Here is a 22786-nt window from a genome sequence, read left to right on the forward strand (position 1 = left end):
TGAGAAATTACAAAAAGACAATTAAAGGTGACCCATCATTCTTCCTTGAACAGGTTCGGATAGGTCTATGGGCTACATAAATAATAAATTTTTTCCTGCCCAGTTCAGCCTGTTTTGAGTTGTTTTAGTGTCTCTGTCACTTTAAATCCAAATAAACTGCTGCTGGCCACGCCCCCAACTCAACGTTTACGCTCGCGCGTGAAAATGGCTACAAAAAGATGCGAAATTATACAACCTTACATCTTTGAAAAGCAGAAGTGGAGCCTCCTGCACAACCAACAACAATGCAGCAAATGGTTTCTGGACAGCACGTCAACAACAAAACATTTTTTCTTTTCCAGCGGTAGAACCAGCTGACCAAACATGCTGGAGCTCTGCTGCCACTGCTAGGTAACAAGGCAGTCACCGCTGATAATTTTCCAGACGCCGAAAACTAGTTGACATAAAACAGCTGGTGGGTTTCTTTTTCAAGCCCTTCGGCTGTTATTAGCAGTAGTAAGTCTTAATGGAAGCATAAAAAAACTGCAAAATATGAATTTTGGGTAGATGTTTACAGTAAAAGATTTTGACATTCAAATTTAACAGCACAGATTTTTTATCCAAAGCTCCATCTGAATGAAACTTTTTGAGATGTTCAGTCATGTTAGCAGACCAATAAGAGCGGCCATCTTGCTTTGAATTTAGGTCAACTCTACAACTAAAAATAAGATTTTGTAAAATAAATAACATGAAAAATAATAAATTTAAATTATGAACGTTGAGTACCTTGTGAAGTTATGCTGTGACATCAATTTTATAGATAAGGAAATATTTCATCTTTAACAAATCCACATTTTTATTACCAGAAGCAGGATTTAAAATGACTGAAAAACAAATTTTTCTATTTTGTAAAAAGAATGACATGGACTGAGCTGGTCACAACAGATCGCGAGGACTCAAATTTTTCACATTGAAAACATTTATCTTGTAATTTTAAGATGTTGCATTTTTATTCTGCTAATATTACAAACATATACTTGAAATTAACAAAAAAATTCTCATAACTTGGCACTAAAACTGTCGTTCATCTCATTTAAGAATGAAATAAAAGCCACTTTTTGAAAACATTTTCTGCAGTTTATTAAAAAATATTGTAAAGAAAGCAAGAAAACAGATTAAAATCAGATCTGGACATTTTCTAAAACCCCTAGTCTGAGTAAATCAGAATACTAATAGATAAAAATGAACCAGATCAGATTGTACTTTACAACAGAATAAAAACCCAAACCCTGTGATTTATGCATTATCACCAACAGAAACCGTCAGCGATGGCTGGCGTCCCGCTGCAGATCAGCAGGACCCAAAGTGTTTTACTACAAACCGTTGCTGTATTTTATGGGGGAAATGTGACCCAGTTTCAGGCAGAGAGAGAAAATCTGCGACTGAATCAGACAAAAGCTGAAACTCAACCATAAAGATTCTGAATTCAAACCCAGGACGTTTTATTCTTTACTTACTTGCTTTAATCCCTTCATGAAGCTATAAATGCAGTGATTTTTTTGTGGTGCTGCAGAGGAAAAAGCAGCAGCTGCAGACTGTGGGCCACACACGCTGCAGCTCTGCCAAGTGATGATGTTATGAGTCAGAGGAAACTGGGTCACCAGTCCTGCTCTTAAAATGATGCAGCTAATATCTGTGGATGCTCCTCATTTATCCCCACCGCGCTCTGGCTCAGTAACCCTGGTTTACTCTTTAGGAAGGCAGTTCCTCTGATGAGCATTATAGAGCAATCCAAAAAAGATTTGGATCCTGAAGTTCTGCTGAAAACAAGGCGTAAACATCTTAATGTCTGAGAATAAAATGTTTCAAGTTGACAAATAAATTTGAAACTATCACTGGTTAATTATGTGTTATTGGAAGATTAATACCTAAACACCAACTATAAAGTCTTAAAAAAGGCAAATATATATATAAAAAAACAAAATAAAATAAATAAACAATGCTTAGCCTGGTGGGAAAAAACCTGCTAATTGTAGTTTCAAATATTGTTTGTAAACTCCTAACTGATTTTAGCAGCAGTTTTTAAATCTGTGAAACCAGGAAGTACATCTATATTTTTGGGGGAAAAACACAAAATAAAAGTTAGTGCTAAAACCATGACTTTAATTTAACATAACTTCTTTAATGTCAGTTTTACTTCATTAATACACTGGAAAACATTTCTCAAATGTTGACATTTTAATCTGCTGGAGAAAACCTTTGTACTCTCATCGCAGGCAGGAAGGGTATAAATAATTTTAACAGTCCCCCCCAAGAATAGATTAATTGAACAAATAAATTATTTTAAAGAGCTAATTTACAGTGGAATGCCAGAATTAACATAATTTAAGCAAACACGCTGCAAAAACAAAAATCTTACCAAATAATTTTGGTCTAATTTTAGTATAAATATCTCTGTACACCTGAAATAAGATACAACTAACTTAAAAGGAACTTTCCAGCAATAAATTTTAGTATTTTTAAGTCAATAATTCCTTAATATTGAATTAAAAAGTACTAATTCCACTTTCATTTATAACATTTCCATCAAAATTGAAGAAACTGTTGACTTAAAAAACCTCCTATTTATTGATGAGAAGTTAGTTTTAACTTATGTCAAGTGGACAGAGATATTTGCACTAAAATTAGACCAAAAATACTTGGTAAAATGTTGTGTTTTTGCAGTGTATGTATGCATGTATAAAACAGTGATAAAAGAGAAGCAGGTGGAGTGAGAATCTGTTGCTTCATTCGGTTCATAACGCCGTTACTCCATATCAGATGATATTTTTTGGACTTTATTGCTTTGTCTGAGCCTCTGGTGGCGCAGTAGGAAGTTTCAAACTTCCTACTGATGAAGTGGAGACGAGTGGCTATAAACCAGCGATTCCTCCTCTTCTAATCTATATGTTAATGATGCACAAGTGGACCAGGATGGCAATAATTCAGCAGATCATGAAACTCAATAAAACTACTGCTGTGTTTTATAGAAAACACCAGAAAACAGCAAAAGACAGCAAGTCAGGTTGATTGTTATGAATTAATCTATAACAGAGAGCTGCTATAAAACGCTGAAGTGGGAATGGACTCTGTGTTGCTGCTGCTTCTCTCAGGTTTAATCACATCTGATGTGGCGTCATGTTTGGACGCCCTTCCCCCAGACTCCTCCAACATCCAACACATGTTGCAAATATGATTATCTACAAACCTGTGCATGAAATATAAACCCATTCAGTCCCACTGCAGGACAATGGGCCTGTTCTGATCCAGAACAACATGGTTAGCATGTTTAGGGATAACATCATCACCTCCGTTTCTGAACAAACGTTTGTTTTCACACAGAAAAGATTTCAAACACGTGTAGTCTGAAAAACTCTTCTGCTTCCATTGATTTATCTTTAAAGGTGACCTATTAAGCTTCCTTGAACAGACTGGGATAGGTTTATACAAAACATTTTAATACATTTTTTAATAAAATCATTCTTAGATAATGAGATTTTAGACTCATTTTGAGCTGTTGTAGGGCGTCTTGTCACTTTAAATCCAAGGAACCTGCTGCTGGCCACGCCCCCAAACTCAACATTTACGTTCATAAAAATGACTTCAAACAGACGCACAGTAATACAACTGTACATATTTGAAAAGCAAAAGTGGAGCCTCTTGCACAACCAACAGGAATGCAGCAAGTGGTTTCCGGATGGCAAGTCAACAACAAAACATTCTTTTCCTTTTCCAGCAGCCATTGTACAGCGCATGCAGTGGTAAAACCAGCTGACCAAATGTGCTGGAGCTCCATTTGGGTTGCTAGGTAACGGGGAAGTGCCTGCTGATTTTTAATGTTGCGTTCAGAAGGTTTTAGAAACAGCTCAATTTCCACAAACCAAAAAACATTAACTTATAGCCATAAAACAGCTAGGTGTTTCTTCTGGCTCAGTTTGGTTTTTAGAAGCAATTAAGAACCAAATGGAAGTTCAAAAATATGCAGTATGTAAATTTTGCATAATATCTCCCCTTTAAATCAAAATCAAGATGAAGCAGAGCTGCTGTCTTTTCTCACTTCTTCACCCTCCTTACCCTTCGTTTCATGCTGCTTTCACTCGTTCATCCTGTAGTTTCGACCCTCTAGACCAGGGGTGCCCAAAGTCGGTCCTGGAGGGCCGGCATCCTGCATGTTTTAGTTCTCTCCCTGGTTTAACGCACCTGGATCAAATGATGGCTCGTTAGAAGGCCTAAGAAGAACATTGACATGCTGAAAAGGTTGCTGGTACCACCAGGGAGAGAACTAAAATATGCAGGATGCCGGCCCTCGAGGACCGACTTTGGACACCCCTGCTCTAGACTGTTTTCATCTTTTGCCCTTACATTACATCACACCTTTCTGTTTCTGTGTGTTTCAATCATTTTGCCCTGGAGATGGAAAACATGACAATACTGCCCCCTGTGGGAAATTAGCTGTGCTGCAGGAACCTTTTTTTTTTCTTTTTCTAAAACCAGTTTCTGGAGTTTAAACCTTTTGAAGTAGGGGAAAACATCGACAAGTTGAAAGTACAAAGGGCCCATAGATGTATTTTTGTCTTGTAAAAATGAAAAACTTTTAATGTTAATTTTTCTGCAGTATTTATATATGCAGAAAAATTTTATAATATGATGAAACATAGATCAAAATAACAAATCATAGTGGGTACAGAAATTGGTCTCCTTTAATAAAGGAAAGCTTTTTGGGTCGAATTATTTAAATGTTGCTGCCTGTAATAATGTTGTATTTTGCCAAGTTTAATGAAATATCTGGAATTAGAAGTTGCTGTATTTGTTGCCCTTCTTGGTATGAGATTAAAAACATGGCTAATAAAATAAAAATATTTTGTGTTGTAACAAATATTTTCAATTTTAAAAAAAATATGTACATTTATCACTGAAAATCTTATTTTAAACAGCTGCAAAACATTCGTCTGAATCAGCTTTATTTGCTGGTCTTCTTGGATTTGTAGCATTCTATTCTTAAACTTAGAATAGGCTCGTTTTATTACTATTTTGGTAGAGCATATCCAAAATATTAAAAAATAAAGCGAGTTTGGTAAGCTGAAACAAGACGCGATGCTACTAAACATGCTATCGGCTAATTGTACATTCTATAGATGAAGGTACAATAAGGCTGAATGTAGATGCTAGCTTCTCTAGTTGTGCTAAAACGGTTTTCATTGTGTTTTAATCCATAGCAAAACTGCAATATGTAACTTTTATAAAGAGTGTTTTTCTTACAGACATTTGTTAAAACTGTCACCATGTTATGACAGTTCGTTATGAGTTATTACGTTACAGGAAAATTGTTTGACAGCCGTCATCAGCGGCTATGCTAGCTAGCGCTAGCATTAACAGCAGGCTAGGCTAGCTGCTGTTTACCAGAGAGCTAGTGGGGAGATTATGATTGATGGTGCTAAAATCCGTCTCCTGCCTATGATTATTTGTTTATAGTTAGCCCTGGGAGAAAGATTATCTGTCTTATACTACACGGGCAGTTTCAACAAATACGTAAAAGAAGTATTTTTAACAGAAGTCACATCCTGCTGCTTTAGGGCATATTTGGTGTTTGAACTGTTAAAATAGGCCATTATAACCAGATTTAAGTTATTTTTAGGCCATTTTAGTTACTACCCCCAACAAATACTAGAATCCACTGTGCTTTATTTTTGGTTGGTCATTGTGTTAGACGATAATGCCCAACTTTGGTATCCTGTGTGTAACATTCATCACTCCTTGGCAGTTTTCCTCCTTTCATGCATATTTCTTCATGTCATACATCAAAGCTACGAAGTCAAACACAACTGAGAATAAAAACTGTAAACATGGTAATGGTATATATATGCTGTTTGAACTGTTGACAAGACAGACGCCATCTAACCTCAAATTCCTCTAGTTGACAATGGCATAAAAACACACTGAGATGTAAAAACGACCTTGTAGTCTTCAACACTGCAAAAACACAAAATCTTGCTGAGTAATTTTTGTCTCATTTCTACAGCAAATATCTCAAAAGACTTGAAATAAGACAAAAACCAACTTACAGATAACCTTTAAACAAGATGAATGAGCTTGTGTTAAGTCAATAATTTCTTAATTTTGATGAAAAAAATACTAGTTACACTGGCAGATTACTTAATTTGTAACAAGACATTTTTCCCATGTTGTAAGATAAATAATCTGGCAATGGAACTAGTCGCACTTTTTCATCAATATCAAGGAATTATTGATTTAAAACAAGCTCTTATATCTTGCTGAAAAGTTGCTTATAATTTAGTTTTGTCTTATTTCAAGTGCTTTAAGATATTTGCATTAGAAACTAGACCAAAAATACTTGGTAAGATTTTGTGTTTTTGAAGTGAAGCTAATATCATATGTTTATTTCATAAACTTGAAGGGCTTCCAAGCAGATGAATACAATAAGCAGGACAGATGTCTGGCTGTTTCAGCAGTTTAGATTTTATCAGCCTTGATGTAATTTCCTGGCAAATGCATCAGGAAATCGTAGTATCCGATAAGGCGGGACGGTCAGATGATAACAAGTCATGCAGCAGACTCAATTACAGGAATGCGTGTGTGGCCAACTACATCAAAGGATCATATTTACTGGAGAGGGAATCATCCGTAGAGGTAGAAGATGAAGGGAAAAAAGGCTGAGGCATCAGTGAGTGATGGAGAGAGAGAGAAGAAGCTTATACGTGACTGTTGCTGTTGGTGAGACTTCCAGACATTAGAAAGGCTTATTTTTCTCTCTCAAGCTCACACTTAAAGATTCAGTATGTAACTTTTATTTAAAAAAAAGTTTTTTAAGTATTTGTTAAACTGTCACCATGTCGTGAGACAGATAATCTGTGAAGATTGATCTCGTCCACCTCTTCCCTGAGCTAAGATTTTGTGGTTTTTTGCAGTGTACTAATATTTAATGAATTAAATATATCAGGATCACAGAGGTGATTGACAGCGCCTAGACCCGCCTTCTGGCTCTGATTGGTTGTTTCTAGATATCACTGAGGGAAGGCAGAGGAGCTTGAATTTTTCATGACATAGTGACAGTTTCAGTAAAAAAAAAAAACCCATAAACATTACAAACTGCAGCTTTAATGTTTTACCACACACAAACCCGTTAATGCGCTCAAAATGAGACACCTGGACATTCACCCTTAATTCCTCTGCATGTTCCACCAGGGGAAAAAACCCTAAAAGATTTTTAATAAGTTTTTATCAGCCGAGGTCATCGTGCATCATTCCAAAGAAAGCTGCTTCAGGTTTCCATATAAGGCCTTTGACTGAACAGACGCCTTGTTGGGTGAGGCGTCCCCAGTGGAGACTAAAACAGGATGGACCAACAAAGTCCCCTCCTCCATTAAAAATACACACACACACACACACACACACACACACCCACACACACACACACACACACCCACACAATGCAGAAACACAAATCCAAACAATTTACACACATGCATGCCCAGTGTTTGCTTCAAACGTCTCTCTTAAACATGGGTTCACCACCAAAGAATAATCATTTCGGCTCCTCTTACCCATGGGTGGTCCCTCACAGTCGGACATGCTTGCAGACAGAAGGATGAAGGGATTGTCTCTCGTCTTCTGCTTCTTTTCTTTTCTTCCTTTAAGACTCAAAGAAACTTCTGTTTAGTCTTGGCTGACAGACTCTGTCTCTCTGCGCACTTTCTGCCAGATTATCCTCCTCCAGTCTGACCCTCTACGAACAATCTGAGCAGTGGCCAGAACATACGTCAGTCAGCCGCTGCACTCTGCTCCATTGGACACTAAATTTGTAACTAGCAGCCCTCCCTTGGGGTACTGTTTCCCTGAGATGTGACCGACCCCCCAAGATAAGATTTCACAGGCTGTCTTAGTCAAAATTCAACACAAAAACACACAAACAGCAGTAAAGCATGAGACTTTGTTGAAAATTCTGAATTGTTTGGTTAGCTAACAGTTTATTTAATCTATTAGGATACTATTAGGATTAAAACTTTTTACTGTAATCAGATTTTTCTTTTGCCTGCGGATTCATATTACTAATTAAACTTGATCGCAATGAGAATCTTTATGAGCAGTTTACAGTTACACAGTAAAACATCAACAGCTCTATTTAGGTTTATTTAGCCTGTCATTGATAGAAAAAATTGCATTAATTCATTTTTTCAAAGTCATATTTTCATCATATTATTCATACATTGATAAATATCTGAATTTATCTAAACTAAATATCTAATTTATTAAACTAAATGTTTAGCTTTCAAATTAAATATTTAGTTAGCAACTCAAATGTTAGAAAGCTAGATGTTTAGCTTGCTTGCTAAATAATTAATTTGGGAAATAAATATCTAGTTTGAAAATGAAATATTTAGTTAGGAACATAAATGTTTAGTTTGGACCTAAATATTTATCTTGCCCAAAAAATTATTTGGAAAGTAAATATTTAGTTTGAAAATTAAATGTTTAGTTTGGAGAATAACTAGTTCAGAACTAAATATTTAGCTGGCAAAATAAATACTTAATTTGGAGCTAAATATTCAGTTTGCTTGGTAAATAATTTGGAAAATCAATGTTTAGTTTGAAAATTAAATATTTAGTTTGGAAAATATCTATGTAGTTTGGAACTAAATATTTAGCATAATACTATTTTAATTTGGAGCTAAATATTTATCTTCTTTGCAAAATAATTAATTTGGAAAGTAAATATTAAGTTTGAAAATGTTTAGTTTGGAACATAAATATTTAATTTGCAACTAAACATTTGGTTTATTTTAACAAAATAAATATTTAATTCTGAGCTAAATATTTAATTTGAAAACTAAATATTTAGCTCAGACTTAACTATTTAGTTTACAAATTAAATATTTAGTTTAAAATTAAATCTTCCTAATTAAACATTTAAGTTGAAAGCTAAATATTTAGTTTGCAAACTAAATATCTAGTTTAGAACTCTGTCATGAATAACATGGTAAAAACATGACTTTGAAAAACGAACACCCAGTTTTTAATGACAGGGTAAAAGCATTGTTTTTAATTTTTTGTATAAGTGTCTTCATATACACTGCTCAAAAAAATAAAGGGAACACTTAAACAGGTGTTTAACACTTAAAGTGTTCCCTTTATTTTTTTGAGCAGTATATAATCAAATCCATTAGTTTACTGGTTTTTCCAAACCGGTTTAGTTTTGGTTGTAGTACCTTGGTTTCCCCCTAGAGGGCAGCAGTGTCTCGTTGAGCTCTTGCTGCGTCACGTCCCATGAAATCTGTTGTTCCTCCTGGATAACGATCAGATTCCAGGGTCAAGTGACTCCGCTGCCAAGAGAGATAATTTCAGACAAATAAACGGATCGGAGCGAATGTTCATGAGCGACAGGAAGCAGACAAACAGAAAAAACCCCCTCCAAAAAACAGAGTTCAGTTTGGTTAAAGTCTTCTTTCCCAAATTTGACACAAAGGAAAGTGGTCACAGATTACTGGCCCACTTGAGCGAACAAAGGGAAAAACTGAGCGCTTCAGTTGAACTTTCTGAATTACTCGCCGGCTTTACTCAGCTGACCCTTCCTGTCAGTTGGCAGCGAGGATTATCACGAGGGAAAGGTTCAGCATGTGATTAAGTGGGGTCAGACGCTGGGCTTGTCCGGCAGAACCCGGAGTCATGGAGATTGGGACTTAGCGGCCGGGGGGAAGACGGGTTATCAGGGGATTTTGGAGGAACACGGGGGGTTACGTGTCGGGTCTGTTATCTTTCCTGCGGACCTGCCAGGAGCCCCTCCACCCTCCGAGCTCGCAGTCTTCACACCAACTTTGATGTTTGGCAAACAAGAGCCGGAGAGACGCTTTCTCAAACACAGCCTTCACCCCGTCCTGACCTCTTGACCCCATGAGCTCCTGCAAACAGAAAGAATTAGGAAACACTGCACCTAATTCGCGGCCTTTGATCACGTGCAATAAGTTTGGGTGACTCGGTCCAGTCCGGTTCCCAGATCGTCGTTAATTATACCGAGGGTTCTGTTAGTTACTGTGTTTCCATTAGTGTTCTTTCATTTATGGTCAAGAAACTTCAATGTATTTTTCACTTTCTGTTAATACACTGCAAAAACACAAAATCTTACCAAGCGGTTTTGGTCTAGTTTCTATTGCAAAAACCTTAGCACACATGAAATAAGACAAAACTAACTTACAAGTAACTTTTCAGGAAGATATGGGACATTTTATAAGTCAATTAATCCTTGATATTGATGGAACATTATGAGTTTAAATGTTAGGTTATTTCACTTATATAATATGCCAATGAAACTTGTAACTTTTCATCATTACTAATGAATTATTGACTTAAAACAAGCTCCTATCGCTTGCTGAAAAGTTGCTTGAAAGTTATCAGGAACTCATACTTTTTCATCAATATTAAGAGATTATTTACTTAAAACAAGCTATTACATTAATACATGTTGAAATAAGATAAAAATTAACTTACCAGTAACTTTTCAGCAAGATGTAGGAGTTTGTTTTAAGTAAGCAATTCCTTACTTAAAGGAAGGAATTGCTTAAGTAAATTCCTAGAACTTTATTTGATGAAAAAGTTCTAGTTACAAGTGAAATAGTCTGCCAGTGAAACTATACATTTTTAAACCAATATTATGTAATTATGTACTTAAAACAAGCTCCTTTATCTTGTTACTTGTGATTTAGTTTTGTCTTATTTTATGTGTACTAAGACATTTGCAATAGAAATTAGACAAAAATACCTAGTAAAGTTTTGTAGAACCACCTTAAGCTACTTTAAGTTACATTTTCTCCTAATGCTAATGCTAATGGTCAGTCAGACTGAATGTTGAGTCGCTGTGAACATATTTTTGATCATGTGAATACACTGCAAAAACACAAAATCTTTTATGTTTTTCTATTTTTGTCTAGTTTCTAGGTCAAATATCTTTGTACAATTAAAATAAGACAAAACCAGCTTAGAAGTAACTTTACAGCTACACATAGCAGCTTGTTTTAGGTCAATAATTCCTTAACATTGATGAAAAAGTGCCAACTATTTTTAATGAAAATAATTATTCAGTATATGCAGTGTCTATATAAAATTATATTTATGCCTTTTGGATCATTTAACACGCTTAGTTTTCTGCTTTTAATTTCTAAAAACTGTATTTTTGTGAATATTGTTGTCACTGTGTGTTGTCATACTTATAATACTGAACACTGGTGGTATTAATCTGAAATTACATTCAGATTAGTCATTTTTGAATCCTTACAAATCAAGAAAAAAATTAAAATAGGCAGATTTCTAACTTTTTTAAAGCATTTTGAATGTAAATTTAGTTTTGAAATGTGTCAATTGGATTAATTACTAACACCTATGTGCCTTAGAGCTAATTATGCTAATTAAACACTTGTTTGTTGAGCCTTATCTACCACTTAGACGCCTGCAGTGTATTCTAATTTGCTTTGGAGAGTCTGGGAGGCTGAAGGACGACGCTTTCCTTTAAATTTTTATTGCGTTGTTTGTGGAGAAACAAAGTGGAGTGGATGAAAAGCGGCCTGTGGCTGGCGGCTTTAACAGCTAATGGTAATGATCCTCCAGTTGCTACAGTAGCTGCGTCTGCAGGTACTAATGAACTCTTAATCGTGTTGAATCTAACGACCTCTGAATGATTCCACTAACGGTTTTATGGCTCTGTGGGCAAAGTCCTAATTGAGGACTTGTGGAAAAGAGCTGCAGTTCACAGCTTTTTACGGGTTTCACAACCTGCGGAAGCTAAATCACTGCAACGCAGAGCAGGAATCCACATTACAGATATTTACACTCTACTAATAATGTCTTTATTTACAATTTAATCACAATATTCTGTTTTATTTTAGCCAAAACATATTTAATTGTGAATTTATGAGGATTTTTTTATGCTAAATAAAATAAACATTTTAATCAAGTTTGTTTGATATTGTCTGAAATTGCTTCAAAACATAATAATCTGTTGACTGCATTTAAAAATTATCTTTCTCGTTATTCTGGCATTTAGCAAACAGAAGAATTTTTGGTGATCCTAACTGACCCAAAACGGGAAAATTTTATTCTGATTTTACATCAGACGGTGTGAAAAATAAAATGCATATGTGTCTTTTTATACAGTTAATGCAAACTTCTAGTTTCAACTGTACATGCAAAGCTGTGATACCTTCTTTATTTTGGTAGAAATGAATACAAATATACACATTTTTAGCAAACAAATTTGACATTTTAATGTTAATTTGTTTGCATTTACCAGTTTTCTTTTAAGTCTTATAAATATTGGCTTGCAGAAGTATTCATACTCCCGTAACTTTTCCATATTTTGTCACATTTCAACCACAAAGCAGCTATTTTTGCATTGAGAGTCAATGGTAGGTAAACAGGAAGCCTCTGAAGGCAATTGGTTGCAAAAAGGAGGGTGAAAACCTTTGCACTATTCAGTTTTTTATTTGTAAAAAATGTTTTGAATGATATATAATTTTCTTGCTACTTCACAATTGAATATTCAATATACTTGTATTCAATTGTGAATCCAAGTGACCTGCCCAACAACAACAGTTGTTGTGTTGGTCTTTTAATGGGAAAGACCAACACAACAACTTAGTGTTGGTCTTTCACATTAAATTACAATGATAGGATATAAAAAATGCAAACAGGTTAGCATTGAGAGCATAGATATGGTTCACATTTGATTAAAAATTCTATATTTTAGCAAAAAACATTTTTTTACTTGCATTCATTTCCTCCAAAATGACTAAAGTATGCCAGCTTTTGGTGCAAGACTTACATAAAGAGAACTGATTACTCATGTGGCTTTACAAACTTTGAATCTACCAGATTAAAACTCCTGAAATCCTTTAATTAATTGAATTCTTTCCCCCTGTGTGGAGCCCGTTCTGGAGGAGGATTAACTGTAGGAGGAGGAAGTTTTCCTCAGGCAGCAGCCGAGGTGTGACGGAAAGGATTCCAGAGCGCGGATACAAAAGGCAGACACTTTGATTTGAACAGTGGTGTTAGTCAGAAACACCCACACACACACGCACACACACACACACACACACACACACACTGAGAAACCCCAGTTCCTGATCCTCAGCAGCCCTGCCCTCAGGTCTCAACCAGCCAAAAGTTTGGGGGAAACTCCAGATGCAAAGACGAAGAAGAAAAAGAAGTAAAACTACGAAGCAAGTTTTGGTCCAAAAAGCGTTTTTTTAAATGGCGAGGGAGCGCTGCGGGGGCTGAGAGGAGGTTCTGTATGATGGATGGACTGCTGAGGAAGAAAAGAGGGGGGGAGAAGGAGCCTTCAAAAGAAAAATTACCCAGCCTGCTGCTGTGATGTAGTGAGTGTGGGGGCAAAGCAACATGTGGGGATCTCATAACCAAAAAGAGAAATACCTCAAAACGTCTCAGCCAATGGATTCCACAGCAGGAAACAGTGACTGACCCATTTTTAACATTAATAACTCTGAGAGAAAAGTCATAAAATGTTGCAGAGATAATTTTAAAAAATGTACTCGAGTGAAAGTAGCACTACTTCCACAGATATTTACTCAAGTAAAAGTAAAAAGTAGCCATCCAAGAAGAAGTTACTCAAGTAAGAGTAAACTAATCAAAGCAGCAATCATTTAATATTTCAATATTACATCATCAGACACACTAAAGTATAAAGTTTTTTGTTTTGAAAAAACTATAAATCATATAAATAACTTTTTTTTTTTAATGTGAAACTTTAATAGAATCTGAAGGTCTGTGTCTGGTGAATTTTTAGTTAAAACATGTTTGTTCTTCATTCAGTGAAATTTTACTCAAATAAGAGTACAAATACTTCAAATTAAATTTACTCAAGTAAAGATAAAAATACTTATAAAAGGTTATTCTATTTTTTAAAAAAGGTTGCTCTACTACCCAACTCTGTTCTTAAACATAAACTTTTCTTAAACACCGTTTGATTTTCATTTTTTTAGCTTTTTTTCCTGCCTCCCACATTTTGACTTGACAATATTTACCCACATAATATCTTTGTCATATAAACCCGCAGATTTACTGTTAGATTTAATTCTAGACTCATGTTTTTTCACTTGACTAAATTTAAAAAAGAGGCGTATAAAGAGCATTATTCACCCCACACCGGACTCCGTTTGGTGCGTTTCGGTTTACCGTTCTGTTACGGCCGCCATCTTTGTTTGTGTATCAACGGCTCCGCTTGAGGATGACCAGCGGCGCCCTCTGCTGGGTGGCGGCCAAACTGCAACACTAAAAGACGGTCTAACGTTACTAGTAAATCAATTTAAACTCATTTTAATCTAATAAACCATTAATCAAGAATTAATCTAAAGTCAGTTAAGTGTTTGCATCACTAGTAGGAATGAGGGCAAAATTGGCTCTTTGAATTGAAAAGGCTCCTGACCTTTGACCTCGCTTGGAGAATACAGGGGACTGTTGTCAGATATACAACAGAACCAGACCTTGTTGGAAATTCCTGAATCAGCTTCTTGTCTGCCACCCTGATGAGTTTTCATCTTGTCATTTCAATAATGTTGGAGAAATGTCCAATTACCATAAAGGTATGTAAACCATGCTGTGAAAGTTTACACTCTTCTCTTGACTGATAGCTTTTTATGCTGATGATAAATCCTTGATCTTTTGCAACATTTCAGCAAATGGGTTCATCTAAAGGATGCAAAAGGTCAGACAACTCAAATGCTGTAAAAACACAAATTTCCAAGCATTTTGGTCTAGTGTGCAGTACAAATATCCCAGTACACATGAAATAAGACAAAATTAACTTGCAGAAACTTTTCAGCAAGATTTCAAAGCTTGTTTTAGGTAAATAATTCCTTAATATTGATTTTTAGAAAGATGTAGTTCCACATGGGGAAAATGTCTTGTTATAAGTGAAATAATCTGCCAGTGGAATTGATACTTTTTCATCAATATAAAGGAATAATTTACTTAAAACAAGCTTCTACACCTTGGCAAAAAGTTACCCGTGTGTTAGTTTAGTCTTATTTCTAGTGTAGTAAGATGCTTTCAATAAAAACTAGACCAAAATACTTTGTAAGAGTTTGTGTTTTTACAGTGAAGAAGCAGAGGTTTATTTCAGGATGATTTAATTTAATTGGTGGATGGTAAACAAGAGTGAATGCTGAGAAAATGAATTGAATTTGTATGTTATCTATCACAATGTGATAAAGAAGCTTACGCAAAGTATGTGAAATTTTTTTAAACCGATTTATCAAAGTCTCATTTTCCCTCTATCATAAAAACCTGACATTTTAACAAGGGCGTGTACACCTAGGAGAGACGCTGTACATGATTCCTCTGCGGCTTTCGTGGCATGCATAAACCTTTTGACTGGGGTTAACTTCAAGGCTTTTAAAACATGATCCAGCCACACCTCCCGATGCAGAAATGAAAGCTCTCCTCTCACACACCTCCTTTCTCCTTCAGGGGCTGCTAAAGCCATTATGGCTCTGAAAGAGATCATATCGGCTCCAGGCAGACAGACGTTCTCTCAGGCCGACAGCTGGATGGACCCGGAGACGCCTCGGTGCCAGGGACGGGCCGACCAAGGCTGCGTTCACACTGCAGCCTGAAGTCACCCAAATCCCAAAGATTTTTTATTTTATTTTATGATTTGGCGTGGCCGTTCACACTTCCAAATATATGCGACTTGTATGTGAACTGCAAGCGACCTGAAAGTGTCCCGCATGCGCAGTAGAGGGCGCAATAACGTCACACAGAGAGCGTGGTCAGTGTTTTGCCAACCGCCATAAAAAAGAAGAAGAAGAAGAGCAGCGGACAAAAAATAGTTACATTGATATATTGGTACCATTTGAAAGGAGGAAACCAGTATATCCAGATTACGTTTTGGTCATCCAGGGTTAAATAGTATTTTATTTAAAATGGAAACAAGAAGATGTGATTTTTGTTTTTAAGAAGAGACATGTTTTGTTCTTTTCCAAATACTCCATTGAGAGAAGGAAATTAGTACGTAGACTACAAAACAATAAATTACAGTTAAACATACAAGATATTTTGGATCCATTTGTTTTTTACTAAGATACCTTAAGCAGACGAATTTTTTGTTATCAATCTTTGTAATATATATTTAGCATTCCAGTCCACAGTCTATCCCAGTAGATGGCGGTAGTGCACATATCTAAACGTTGCTTGCCAACCGTTATAAAACAGAAGAAGAAGAAGAAGAAGACGCACTCACTGAGAACTGCTCAGTGTTTGAGTACGTAAACGTGGATGCTAACGGTGTAGTATAGCTTACGATCTTAAAGTTGTTGTCCGACAGGAGCCACCGTAGTAACAACTTAATCCTCCTTACCGCCATTGTTGTTTTCCTTCCTGCTTACGCATGTCAGGACGCAGAATAGTGACGTTTCTGTCGAGTATCAATGACGTTCAGGACCTGACCGTTAGGATTCAGGTCCCATTAGAAACGATCGGATACATATCGGATATCCAAGTCGCATTTGAAAAAAAATAAAATCTGATTTGTGATGCTCAGAATATCACGAAAACACGATACAGGTTGCATTAAAACAAAAACAAAAAAATCGGATTTGAACGTAGCCAAAATGTCTGGCTGCTCTTCAGAGGCTCTCAGGTGTGACCGGCATGTCTCCTGTGTGAGCCGGCCAAGTCGGCAGGCAGGCAGACACAGACCCTGGAAAGCCAGAAAGGTTTTCCATAACAGAGGTGTTTCAGTGAGCCTGGAGCGGAGTGAATATCTGCTTTATCTCCCCCGTCACAAGCAGCGTACGCTCCTGTGAGCAGCGCTAACACAAGCCAGATCTTCTTTCCTGTGGAACTATGCAGGCTTTCACTGAGTTAATGCATATTTTCAGTCTGAGCCAAGGTCAAACGTTTTGCCAAAGAAACTGCCTGACACGTAATTCCTCCCAGCAGCTGAATGTTCCAGCATTTGATGACTAACTTTGCATTTGAATCAAAGAGTTTATAGAGCATAACTGCATTTCAGCAGGACTCACTGCAGAAACACAGAATCTTACCAAGTATTTTTGGTCTAGTTCCTAGTGCAAATATCTCAGTACATTTGAAATAAGACAAAACTAACTTAAAAGTAACTTTTCAGCAAGATAAAAGAGCTTGTTTTAAGTAAATGATCCCTTAATATTGATTGCAGATTATTTCACTATGAGCAAAACATTTTCCCTTGTTATAAGCGAAAAAGTCTGCCAGTAGAACTAAAACTTTTTCATCGATATTGAGGAACAAATCACTTAAAACAAGCTCCTTTATCTTGCTGAAAAGTTATTTGTAAGTTTAAGTATGCTAAGATATTTACAGTCGAAACGAAACCAAAATAGACTTTGTGTTTTTGCAAAGCAGGACCCAAATGATCCTTTTCTGCACCGCAAAACACAAAATATCAAGTATTTGGTCTAGTTTCAAGTGCAAATATCTTAGTACACACGAATAAGACAAAACTAACTTTCAAGTGATTTTTTAGCAAAATATATTTTTTGCTTTTTGTAAGGCAATAATTCCTTAATATTTGTGAAAAAGTTCTAGTCATAAGTGAAATAATCTCAGAGTGAAACTATATATTTTTAAAAATCCATATTATGGAATCATAACAATTTCCTATATCTGAAAAGTTATTTGTTATTTTAGTTTTGTTTTATTTCAAGTGTAATAAGATATTTATACTAGAAACTAAACCAAAAATACTTGGTAAGATTTTGTGTTTTTGCAGTGTAATTTGTAGAATCACGTCTAGCATTTCAAAGTTAGATTTTATGCTTATTCTCAGTCAGACTGTAGAAGTATATTTTTATAGGACTTGACAGAATTTCGGTTGGATTTAGGTCTGTGCTTTGACTAGGTCATCCTGCCCACATGAATACGCTGCAAAAACACAAAATCTTTGGTCTAGTATGTAATGCGAATATAAGTAGAGATGAAAAAGGACAAAAGTAATTTGCAAGAAACTTTTCAGCAAGATATAGGAGATTGTTGTAAACTGGAAAAGTTCTAGTTATAAGGAAATAATCTGTGTCCTTTTTTTAGCTACTATTACTTAGCAGATTATTTCTCTTACAACATAGGAAAATGTCTTGTTATAAGTGAAATAATCTGTCAATAGATCTAGTACTTTTTCATCAATATTAAGGAATTATCTATCCTACATCTTGCTGAAAAGCTACTTACTGGTTATTTCAAGTGTACTAAGATGTTTGGACTAGAAACTAAGCAAAAATACTTGGTAAGATTTTGTGTTTTTGCAGTGAAGAAGCAGACGTTTATTTCAGATTGATTTAATTTCTAAGAAACAAGTTTCTGTATCTTGCTGAAAAGTTACTTGTAAGCTAGTTTTGTTTTCTTTCAAGTGTACTAAAAATATTTGCACTAGAAGCTACACCTATATTTTGTGTTTTTGCAGTGTTTTAGGAGAGGGACGCTGTTTCGTCTGCGAGGCCCAAACCCCACAGAGGAAGCCTTAATGTCCCCCCTCAGTGCACATGCACACACACAACTCTTCCCTAAAATTGCTGATGGCTTGTTTTCATGAACTGATATTATTTCCAGATGGAGGTCATGAATAAAACCTGACGGAAACAAGTCGGGTGAAACTAGAAACTTAAAAAAACAGAAATGGAGGGGTATGGAGCTGAGTTAAAACAACAATCGTTCTCCTCCCCCGCTCGTTCCCGAGCCTTTCCAGAGTAGGAAAAAAAAAAGGACCAGCTTGTCAATTACACGCTCAAAAAAAACAGAGCAAGTCAGTGTACCACACATGAACATAATCATATGGCTGCTGTGTTTTACATCTTTCAACGCAGGAAATGTGACAAAATATCTAAACAAAAAGGAGCTTTCATAACAAACTCGGCTGTTAGACCCTCACATGTAGCTTAGGTTTAAAAAGAAGTCGGGCAAAGAAAGAGATACTTCTGGAGTACAAGGAAAACCTGCAGAGACCAACCGCAGTCAGGGTGCTGATTCACAAACCCCAGGCGACGCAACAAAGAAGAAAGAAACATCCATTGTCATACGATACATGCAAACCTCATCCAGCTGAAAAATCATATTGCTTAGTGTACATATAAACAGACAGTAACTATTTACAGCATAGATGAAGAACCTGAACTTTAAGATCCTTTTAGTGATGTCATTTTATTAAAAACGTTGGAAAATATTCAACAGCACATTAAAAAAGCAGTACTTACCTGTTCTTTGTTCCAGTGATCACCTTCCCGGCATTTGTAGCTCCCTTATTCATTCAGTCTTTGTCAGATCCAACTGTTACTGTCTGTTAGTGATTTTATTTGTTTTATTTCACTCCTACTGTTGCTGTGGATTTGAATTTACCTTAAAATGCTGAACAAACCCTGGAGAATGCAACAAATCCATTATGAAATGTTACATACAAACATCAACTACCTTTAAAACAAAGTTTTTTAGTGTACAAGTTAACAGATATAATAAAAAAAATTAACCTTTTATTGTTTTCTTTTATAGATGGGATTATTTTACTTTTAATCTTCTCATTTTGATAAAAGTTAGACGTTGAAACACTGTTATTTGACTGTTATTTGTCCAGCAATCACCTTCCCCAGATCTTCTAGCTTTCTGATTTATTTAGTTAACTGTTATCTACTACGCTGTTTATTTGTGAATTTATTTATTGTATCTTACTCCCACTCTTCCTATGGATTTGAAATTTGTTTAAAATGTTGAACAAACCTGGACGACGCAACAACCCTGAAAATAAATATCCATTGTCTAACAATAACATAATTTTAAAAGGAACTGTATATTTTATTGTCTTATGAAGTTATTTTTGCCCTTTAATCTTGTTATTTTGGTAAAATAAACAGTTGGACAATAAAAAAGTTCTACTTTTCTGTTATTTGTCCAGCAATCACCTTCCCAGAGAGGGTAGCTCCCTGATTCATTCAGTTTTTGTCAGATCAGACTGTCTTTTTGAGATCTATTTCAACAGGCATAATTTTTATGTTTATTTTTCTAATCCTATTGGTGGTTAACTTTATGAGTTATTCTTACAGACTATGTGCAGCACCAATGATGCTGAAAGAAACATCTGGAGTTGCTTCAAACCATGAATTGTGTTATTAACTGGCTAAATAAAATCCAAAACAACAGCTCAGCTCCTCCACTAGCATTACCAGAGAAGCGTCATTTAACATTTCTACCTTTGGAGCCCAGAGACGTGTCGACTGACCTGAAGGATTTTAGCTAGCAGGCGCTTTTGTTCTGTAAATAAGGCCATTACTGGCGCACCAAAGGAAGGGGGAAAGCTTAACTCCCAACTAACTGTCTAGTTAGTTCTATTCAGTATATTGTATTTTATAATATAAAGATTATATATATTATATTTAGCTTAATTTTATTTTAGCAAGAAAGCACAATGAATTAATTATAATATTTTAAATGGAGAATTAGAAATTTTACAGCCAGGTACAGCTGTGAGCAATGACCAGAAGTATTTGTGTCTAAGTCAAGAGGACTGAAATTCCAGCATGAGAAATATACAAAAGAACAACTGTTATTTGTTTAAATGCTTTTTATTTTTGTCATTAAAAACGATACAAGAAATACAAGAAATAAAACAATTCCACACATATTTACACTAGGCACAGTGGGGGGCTGCGTGTGTGTGTGTGAGCGGCATGTCCTTGTGTGAGTGGCATTTCAGCACTCATTCAGCAGTCTGTCTGCACTGTCGGAACATACCTGGCACTGCCAGGGAATGACCCTGGTGCATTTGCCACATGTGTATTTGTAGCAGTTAACGCATCTCACAGTCGCATTATTGGTCTTGCATCGATGGTTGACCTGACACTTCGCCCTTTTGCCTGGGCTGGGTGTGGCAGGTTGTTGCCGAAGCAGTTTCTCCTTGTGTGCCTTCTTCTCACTCACATGAGAGTTAGCCAACTCTTTTGCAAGTTCAACCAGGAAGTCCACCCGTCTCTCCTGCACCCCAATGCATGCCTGATAAAGCACATGTGCATTCAGTGCTGCCATGTCAATCATGTTGTAGAACACCGCAACTGGCCATCTCCGTGTTCCTGCACGCACGCTGTACTCCCGCACCATTTGGTCCATCACATCCACACCGCACTTTGTTTTGTTGTATTGTGTGACCGTGTTTGGCTTCCTTTTGGTGGTATCCTCAGTCTCAACCACGCTGTGCATGCTGCTGAGAACGTAAACGGCCTTCTTCCTTTTGGGCGCATACACCGTCAGCGTGGCACCAGTGGTTGAAAACACCTGAGTGGTGAATTCAGTGCGATCCATCTGTCTAGCGGATTGAGGAATTTCCCGGCTTCTCTTGTTGACTGTGCGAGGATAGTGGTTTTCCGGCTAAGCAGTCGTTGTGCAAGTGACAGTGATGTAAAGAAATTGTCCGTGGTTACAGTTCTGCCCTTGTCCATGAACGGTTCCATCAGCCTCATCACTACAGTCTCGGACAGTCTCTCCCCGCTGGGACGACTGGGGTCCTTGCCAAGATATGGGAAGGCATTACAGATGTACTGTGATTTCACGTCGCAAGCCACCCAAAACTTGATGCCAAACTTGTCCGGTTTTGTTGCAATGTATTGCAGGAAACAGCAGCGAGTCTTTGATGGATAAAGCTGTGCATCAATATTGATGTGTCGACCAGGGTTGTAGGATGCGATGCAGTTAGTGACAAACGATCCCCAAACATCGGAGATTGCAGCAAACTTATCGGTCTCCGCTCGCTCACTGCGTGTAAGCATGTCATCAAAGCGTAGGTGTCGCATGATGTTTTGGAAGCGGCTTCGGGCCATAGTTGCAATGATCCTTGGGTTTCCCAGGTTTGCTGACCAGCTGTCACATAGTGATGGAACCTTGTTCACCCCCCGCAAGATAATGACTGAAATAAATGCCATTAGTTCCGGGAGATCCATAAACCAATCCTGCTGCTCCGTGTGACGTGCATGTTGAGTTGTCCATTCTTGAATGCTTCGAAGCATGTCAAGAGTGATAAAACAGAGGAAGCTCTGAAGGCGACTCCGGATACTTCGTCTGGCCTCAGCGCTTGGCTCTCCATCTGTGGCGTACGGCTCTATTGGAGTGAAATCGAGATGTGTCCCCACTTGTTCTTCACGCCACACTGTGCCATCTTTCGCGGTCTGTGACGGCTCACTCCCCAAACGAGCTCTCTTTTGTGGTGGAGGGAGAGTCTCCTCATCTGCAAGATAAACAATTTCAAATTAACTTTTTGTTTGGTTCTAAATAAAAAACAGTCAGGAAAATAAAATAGGTAGGTTGAGAAATCTAACCTGAAGACAGCTCAGAGTCCGAATCCGGTTGAAGGTCTATGTCTTCTCCATCTGAATCACAAGGGCTGGCACTGCTCTGAATCAGTTCCAATGCCTTCTGAGTGGTGCACCTCGTCTGCATTTTGTTTCTTGTGAACTAAATAGGTGAAGCAGTCCCTTATTTATACTCCACAGCACAAAAGGCTGTATGCAAATTTGCATGTGCAAAGTCTTCCAGATCTCTTTTGCTTACACTTTTTGTATGATTTTCCACTCCTACCTTCTGGCCTGACGGTCAACGGCCACATTTACAATTGAAGAAGGGATCCTAATTTGAGCCATCAGAGTCGTTAGTTTGGTATCAGGGTCTTTTGACCCTCTTTCGGGACTTCAGGGGGGAGGTCGAAAACCCTGGTAATGCTAGCTGTTTTTAATGCTGG

General features: G+C 36.9%; 2 protein-coding genes across 2 annotated transcripts in view; both read right to left on the reverse strand.

The window, feature by feature from the left end:
- LOC116709374 (echinoderm microtubule-associated protein-like 1) overlaps window positions 1-7730 on the reverse strand; it is a 68292-nt gene extending 60562 nt beyond the window's left edge. Inside the window, exon 1 of the mRNA XM_032547857.1 lies at window positions 7581-7730. Within this exon, the coding sequence (XP_032403748.1) occupies window positions 7581-7608 (28 nt within the window). The 5' untranslated portion in view covers window positions 7609-7730. The remainder of the gene's footprint in view (window positions 1-7580) is intronic.
- Window positions 7731-21076: 13346 nt separating this feature from the next.
- LOC116708679 (uncharacterized) lies at window positions 21077-22576 on the reverse strand. Its single transcript, XM_032546627.1, has 2 exons — window positions 22368-22576; window positions 21077-22276 (listed from the first exon to the last, which is right to left on the reverse strand). The coding sequence occupies exons 1-2, from the start codon at window positions 22486-22488 to the stop codon at window positions 21303-21305; spliced, it is 1095 nt and encodes a 364-aa protein (XP_032402518.1). The 5' UTR covers window positions 22489-22576; the 3' UTR covers window positions 21077-21302.
- Window positions 22577-22786: the final 210 nt, after the last annotated feature.

The sequence above is a fragment of the Xiphophorus hellerii genome, chromosome 19, assembly GCF_003331165.1.
Source record: "Xiphophorus hellerii strain 12219 chromosome 19, Xiphophorus_hellerii-4.1, whole genome shotgun sequence".
In the NCBI taxonomy this organism is placed as follows: domain Eukaryota; kingdom Metazoa; phylum Chordata; class Actinopteri; order Cyprinodontiformes; family Poeciliidae; genus Xiphophorus; species Xiphophorus hellerii.

Bases quoted from the DNA above. Each gene is read 5' to 3' on its own strand.
- LOC116708679 (XM_032546627.1), bottom strand. From the start codon at position 22,488: ATGCAGACGAGGTGCACCACTCAGAAGGCATTGGAACTGATTCAGAGC. The intron at 22,277-22,367 runs GTTAGATTTCTC...TTTATCTTGCAG, and splicing joins GGACTCTGAGCTGTCTTCAG to ATGAGGAGACTCTCCCTCCA.